The sequence below is a fragment of the Frankliniella occidentalis genome, unplaced genomic scaffold (genome assembly GCF_000697945.3).
Source record: "Frankliniella occidentalis isolate FOCC.00 unplaced genomic scaffold, Focc_3.1 Scaffold28, whole genome shotgun sequence".
NCBI classification, from domain to species: Eukaryota; Metazoa; Arthropoda; class Insecta; order Thysanoptera; family Thripidae; genus Frankliniella; species Frankliniella occidentalis.
Genome location: NW_026267158.1, coordinates 2,120,362 through 2,127,083, shown reverse-complemented (window position 1 = coordinate 2,127,083; position 6,722 = coordinate 2,120,362). Strand labels below are relative to the sequence as shown.

The window sequence follows — 6,722 nt, the reverse complement described above, 5'->3', positions numbered from 1 at the left end:
AAAATTAAGGTGGTTGTCACTAAGAAAAAAGCTAATTTGAAAGCAACTAAGGCAAAACCAGCAAAGGCAAAATCAGTGGTTGAAAATGAAGATAGGGGGGGGGGAGTTATGGTTTGTGGGTTTCATGAACGGAATGAGGTGAGAAATGGCTCAAAGGCAGGCGGTAGCATCAGCGGCATAATAAATGACAAAGCACACATAGACAGTTAAGATCAAAGGAACTGGCACTCACGGTTTTGAGGTTTCCAGCCTGAGGTGTACTGGGGCTTCACTGAAGGAGTCTTTATCACTGGCTCCGGCAATAAATCTTGGACAAATTTCCATTCCTCAGGGTTTCGAGAGATTTCAAAGCCAGTGTATTTGCTGGGATCCGAACTTACTAAAGGACTGGACTTAAATCGTGCATATCTGACCTGCAAGTAAAAGTTCATTAAATTTTTAAGTAGTGCCACGTTTAAGCCAGCAGCACATCAACTACATCCGGTCATTTGTTACTGTTATTCCTCTCAAAGAAAAAGGGGTAGATATCATCCTTATCAAGCCAGAAAAAAAATCACACACAACATAAAAATTACAGTGAAATTGGTTTGATAAAAGTTAGTTTACGAACGACGTTTAGCTAGGCAGGCTAGAAACTAAAGTCTTGATCTTTCCTTGAATGTACTAAAATTAGGAAATGTGCAATAATCAATTCTGACATACTTTATATCACATTAATTTGGAGTATAATATTTTATTCTTTTTAAAAGAAAATAGTTCATGCATGTGACTGGTGGAACGAGAGGTTAGGTTTTCGGTGGCAGTATGTCTGTGTACACTCATTTGCACGAAAAATTATGGATTTGAGATGAAGAAAAAGTTTAATGCTTTCGCAAGAGTAAAATTTCAATAAATTAACTAAACCCAATTGTAAAAACTGAAAGAAACAAGCGGCGTCTGCTAGGGGGTGGTGATATAGACAAGTTCGAAATTTAACAAGTTCTAAACATGTCTTGTAATCTACAAATACTCACTGGTACAGAATTTATTGCTGGAAGAGTCTTCGTGCTTAAATCAATCCCAAGTCTTCTTCTTAAGCCCTTAAATCCTGAGCCAGATACTAAACTTAGTGTTTTCATAGTTGCCATTTTGGTTAGCGCCTCTGTTCTCCCCACCGCCCCTCTCTACACCACTCGGAGGCGACGGGGACGCGTTGTGATTCGTTCGTGCTTTCTGCGATAAAAGATGGTACGAAAGCGCAACATGTAGGACGTTCACGAGGATTTCCTCATTTAAAGACGATTTTCGAGTGTCTGTAGGCCCTTTATACTTGAAATGTGTATTGAATTCGGACCATTAACGATTGATCTGTCCAAATTCAGTCGAAAGAAGGCCGACTGGGGCCGCCACAGTGGAGGAAAAAGGATTTTCGACGATGGTTGTGAGGTCGTCTCCTGGCAGTAGGTAGCGGTACATTCTCGCTGCAGGATAAGGGTAGAAAGGTGAGTGCACTTTAAAAATTTGATTTCCTTTAAGTTTTCGTGTGAAATTTGCCTATTTCAGTTTTGTCTATTTTATCATGTCATTGCTTTCAAAGCAAGTGAGGTCGTGTCAAATTAAATATTACGTCTGTGAGTTTTTAAGACATGTCAAGCACAGTATCGTGATCTAAATTTTGCTCTCACGACAGTAATTTCTTTCACGTCGTTTTCAAGTATTTTTTGACTGAAATGCCACAAATATATTACCTAATTTGGTGTCAGTGATTTCTATTTTATCTTGAACCGTCAATGGTAAATGTGTTTGTTAGTGGTTAGGTCAGTTTCACTCAATGTGTTAAAAAACTCTTTCTTTATATTTTTACTAACTGCACCAGTTGTATATTTTATTCTGCACGAAATAATCTGCGCGTTTATTTGTTTTTGAACTTCTTTTTTTATCATGCTCAATTATGTGTGTCACTGCAATGAATATAACCTGTGCTGTGGGTTACTTGGCATTGTAAACAAAAGATGTTTTGTCATTACAATTCTCACTGGTACTTCTTTTAAGAAATATCCATTTCTCAACACTAACCTAATCTTATTAACCTAATATCTAAGGATATACTCAAAGTTTCTCATAACATGTTGTGGCAATCAAAATTTCAATACTGTTTACTCATATTTAGTTTTTTAAGTTTGTCTTAAACCAGTTAAAATCTAGCTGCTTTGCAAATTTGGAACATTCAATTTTTATCCTTTACTTATAATGTCCACAACAACCCGTTGGTATAACCCTTATTGAACTTGAACTACCCGTTTCAGTATTCATTTTCTGAAGAAAAATGTTCTTAGTTTTCAGAAGTGTAACACTTAATTTTCTTAAATATGTGGGTTGTGAGAGATGTCTACCCTTGGCAGCTCCTCAAATATAATAACATGACAGCCATATTTTTCGTAACTATTTACCTGCAAATTTTAAAAATTTGTTATTTTTTAGACCCTCTTAGTCTTAGCATTTCCTGTTCATGTCCCACATTAGCCCATGTAAAAATACTCTTATCCATCTCATTTGTTAACTATTACTATTTTTGTCAACAGGGTCAGTGCAGATTAAAGGTGCAAGAAATGCAATTTTTGTATTTTTTAACCTACTGCACTATTCAAGAGTAGATCATAATGGGTAAAGCAAATGTTCCAAAGAGAGGAAGAACTACTGGAAAGACAAGACCTTTACGCAGTGACAACCAACCCCGAGGGATGCCCACAATAGTGTTAAATAAAAGTAAATCTAAAAAAATTAAGGTGGTTGTCACTAAGAAAAAAGCTAATTTGAAAGCAACTAAGGCAAAACCAGCAAAGGCAAAATCAGTGGTTGAAAATGAAGATAGTGACACTGCCTCTGTGGCTTCAGCAAGAGGTAGACGAAATGCTGCTGATCATGAAGCCAGTACTTCAAAATCTCCAAATGAAACTGAGAAGAAGGTATCTAAGAAACCTCAGAGAGCTGCAGAGAGATCTGAATCTCCTGCCACAACAAGACTTTCCAGGAGTTCCTCAGCAAACAGTGTTGTTGGAAAATCTACAGAAACTAAAAAGACTGGGAAAGGAAATGCGGATAAAGGAAAGGGTAAGAGCCCTGTCACAAACCCCAAACACGGAATTATGAGATTTTTCCCCAAAAGATCTTTGCCAAGCAAAGGATCTGCTGGAAACAAGGCGCAAGTTTTGAAGAAAGAGGTTGAACATGTTGAAGGTGACTCTCAAAATGAGCTTACAGTTTCTGTTAACTCTTCACCTGACAGTGTGAATTCAGGAAGCAGCAGATCAACCCGAATAGCGAGTGATCGTTTAGAAGTTAATGATGATGACTCAAGTGCACTGGATGATGATGAATCATGTGTTGGATCACATGTAGAAGACATCGATAGCCACAGTGTAGAAAAAGTTGAATCTTCTTCTAAATCAGTTAATGGAAATGAAGGTGGTAGTCAGAAATTTATTCCTAAACTAACTAAGAAAAATATAAATGAGCTTTTCCCATCTGATGACTCATCTGGCAGACTTCGTTCAGGAAGCCCAGCTTCTCAAAAATCAACAAGATCTTTGAGCTTGCAAAGGATCTCACCTAAAGCACCTCTGAGCTCCAGTCTTAGCTTTACCACACAGTCTGAGAGTGGAATACGAGCTCTACGAAACGGGAAGTTAAAGAGAGCTACCATGCCTGAGAGCTTATTTTCTGGTTCCAAGAAAAAGAAAAGGGTTTATGCTGGTATGATAAATAATGATGATAAAATTGAGGACAGCAGGAGTGACTTCTCTGATGAACAGTCAAGTATTTTTTCAGAAAGTGATTCATCCAGTTTTATAGATGCGTTCTCTAGGGGAAAGAACCATGGGCTTGATGACAAAATGGATTCAGAAGATATCCCAGGATCTATGAGCAATGATGAGGATGACATTCTCATGGGAAGAATATCCTCTCCTGCTCCTCAGTTATCTCCTATTGAAAAGAGCGCCTCAGAATCGAGAGGTAAGGGCTTGCCTTCTGAAACATCCTCTGTGCCAGAAGGTGCCTCTAAAAGTAGAGAAATTTTAAACAACATCCAATCAGACTGGGATTCTGATGGTGAAACCAACATAGAAGATACTGATGCTATAGCTCCTAAATCACCAAAGGAAGGGAACTCTGCATTTGATGAATTGCTATCAAACTCTTCTTCACTACCACCATTAATTGATAAGGATTCATCTTGTGATGGTAAGAATGTAGAAAAATCTGATACACAAAACAGCCTTCAAGATGTCAGTAAGCCTATTCAAAGTGAACCTGATGGTAGTGCAATTGACGAAAAACAGGATTCAGGGACCAAATTTGTTGAAGTAAATTCTGTTAGCAAGTCTGATGAAAAAGAAGATTCTGAGGACAACTCCGATGTGCAGCAAGACACTGTCACAAGCTTTAGTACTCCCTCTGATTCAATAATGGCTTCTATTGAAGAATCACCTCCTAATAGCCAGCTCTCTACTGATCCAGACAATCCATCTGCAGATTCATCTAATAAAATACCAGAACCAATAGTTCTAAAGACTCAAGATGGCAAAAATGGCTTTGCTACTTCAGTTGACTTTGTAGCCAAGAAAAACACACGTATTGACTTTGAGCTTCTTAGGAGACGCACAAAGAGATCAATGAGCTTTAATACTGAACTCCCAGAGAAAAATCAAAGCCAACGAATTTTGGCTGTGGAACCAAATAAATTACATGGAAAATCTTCTCTTGTATGGACAGTAAAAGCAGTTCGAGAACCAATAATTCCAAAGACCGTCACAAGCCCTGAAAAGGGACTTGCAAAGTCTGACAATCTGGAGAGTAAGAATACCTCTAATGTGAAACCTATGATGGAGTCAATACAAAATGATAATCAGTCGATCACTAAACCTACTCTAGAAGCAGTCCTCACATCTGCTCCACCCTCTGTGAACAGTAGTTCTGTCAAGGAGAATATACTGGTGCAAAAATCTCCAAAGCAAAGTCCAGGCAGATCACCAGTAAGGGAAACGCTTCCAGGGGTTATTCCTAAGTCACCAACACCTTCCATTGTGAAAGCCACTTCAGAAATAAGGCATGACAACTCCGTGAATGGTGTCAATGAGCCCAGGGAGAAAAATGTGGTCTCCAATGGAATGCTTACATCTGCTACTGACAGTACTCTTGCAGCCACAGTTAAACAACCCTCTGATGTGGAAGCAATTTCATCAAAAAATTCTAAGTCAGGGGATGCAGCAATTCCTGTTGAATCAGAAGGTGATATTTCTGTTGTTACAGCTGCAAAAACCTCAACAGAAGAAAATTTTACAAATTCTGATTCTAATTCACCTAATGTTGTGACGAAGAAAAATGATGAAGTAACTGTAGCTTCTGAGGCTGCAAATGAACGCTGTAACACCCCTGAACCTTGTGCAATCCAGATGGATACTGAGCTTACTCCTGATAGATCAGCGTTTGATGATGGTGAGTCATTTTGCCTTAGGCTCTCACCTACACCAACCAAGGAAGACTACAATCAGTCCAATCACTCTCTTCCTATAACACCTGTGAAAGAAATCCCGTCCATTCCAGGAAAAGAACCATCACCCACTGTTGAGACTAATAATTCCGCATCAAAAGATTTAGGAAACTGCAATGAAAGGCTAATTGACATCCTTCAGGATCTCGAGGCAAGGTTGCCGGAAGAAAAGAACAATATTGAAATACCTGTAATCAGTGCTGCTGATGTTTCATCAAGGTCAGAGAAACCCATTTTACAGCTTGTTATAAAGAAGAGCCTCTCTAGACCTCGCAGCCTTTCAGCTGACTGCAATCCATCTGCCCTTGCTTTCACAAATGATGACATATGGGTTGTGAAGAATAATAATGATTCATCTGTTCATGAGGAACACAGCATGGAAACTGATGAAGTTCTCAAAACTGATGAGAATGTTGAGGATGCCAAGGAAAATGTACCTGAGAAATGTCAAGGTACTGTGAAAGAGGTGGTTATGAACTCCACCACAGAAAACCAAGCTGAAAATTTGGAGGCTGTTATTAAAAGTACTGACTCATCAAACATGACAATAGAATGTTCAACTATACCAGTTAAACAGCCTGGCCTTCTTTCTCCACGGCTAGAAGCTGATGTAGAAAGACTCAATTTGAAGTTAAATGATATTGAAAAGAAACGCCGTGAAATAACTGAAGAGGAGCAAAGTCCTGAAAAGAAAGCCATTAAAGAGTGGGTTCTTAGTTCCTTAGGTTTGCAGTCTGTAGCTGCTGCTGCTGCTGCAGCTGCGTCAAATGCTGGTCGTCCTAGTAAAAGACGAAGCCAAGATGGGTTGATTCCATCATCTGGCCGTTTGAAAGCTGTGATAAAAGTTCCCAAAGATGGCAAAAAAGATAAAAAAGGAAACCGCAAACCACTGCGCATGGTTTTTAAAAATGGCAAAGTTCATTCAGGTGGCATTGAAGATGCACCTGGACTAGGGGGAAATTCCAATGCAGACCCATCTTTCAGGATAGAGGTAAGCTGTGCTCTGAACTTATCTTGTTAAGATGTACTGGATTGATCTTGAAGAAATTATTAAATATGTGATGTGTTCTCAGGGCAACACTGCTGGAGAGTTATCTGGAGCTTCCATGCTTCACGGGCAAGATTGTAAGTCTTATATTCTATCTCATTAACTCTTATGTTTGTATGTTGAGTTTGTGTCACAACTTTTTTT

The 6,722-nt window shown here is 38.9% G+C and overlaps 2 protein-coding genes across 2 annotated transcripts in view; one reads left to right on the top strand and one right to left on the bottom strand.

The window, feature by feature from the left end:
• Window positions 1-1,184, bottom strand: part of LOC113211928 (probable 39S ribosomal protein L49, mitochondrial) — an 11,735-nt gene extending 10,551 nt beyond the window's left edge. The window contains exons 1-2 of the mRNA XM_026430467.2: window positions 1,014-1,184; window positions 233-413 (exon numbers count right to left, since the gene is read on the bottom strand). Coding sequence (XP_026286252.1) covers window positions 233-413; window positions 1,014-1,127 — 295 coding nt within the window. The 5' untranslated portion in view covers window positions 1,128-1,184. The remainder of the gene's footprint in view (window positions 1-232; window positions 414-1,013) is intronic.
• A 16-nt stretch (window positions 1,185-1,200) lies between these two features.
• Window positions 1,201-6,722, top strand: part of LOC113211927 (uncharacterized) — a 21,655-nt gene continuing 16,133 nt past the window's right edge. The window contains exons 1-3 of the mRNA XM_026430466.2: window positions 1,201-1,481; window positions 2,562-6,521; window positions 6,604-6,655. Of these exons, the coding sequence (XP_026286251.1) occupies window positions 2,640-6,521; window positions 6,604-6,655 (3,934 nt within the window). The 5' untranslated portion in view covers window positions 1,201-1,481; window positions 2,562-2,639. The remainder of the gene's footprint in view (window positions 1,482-2,561; window positions 6,522-6,603; window positions 6,656-6,722) is intronic.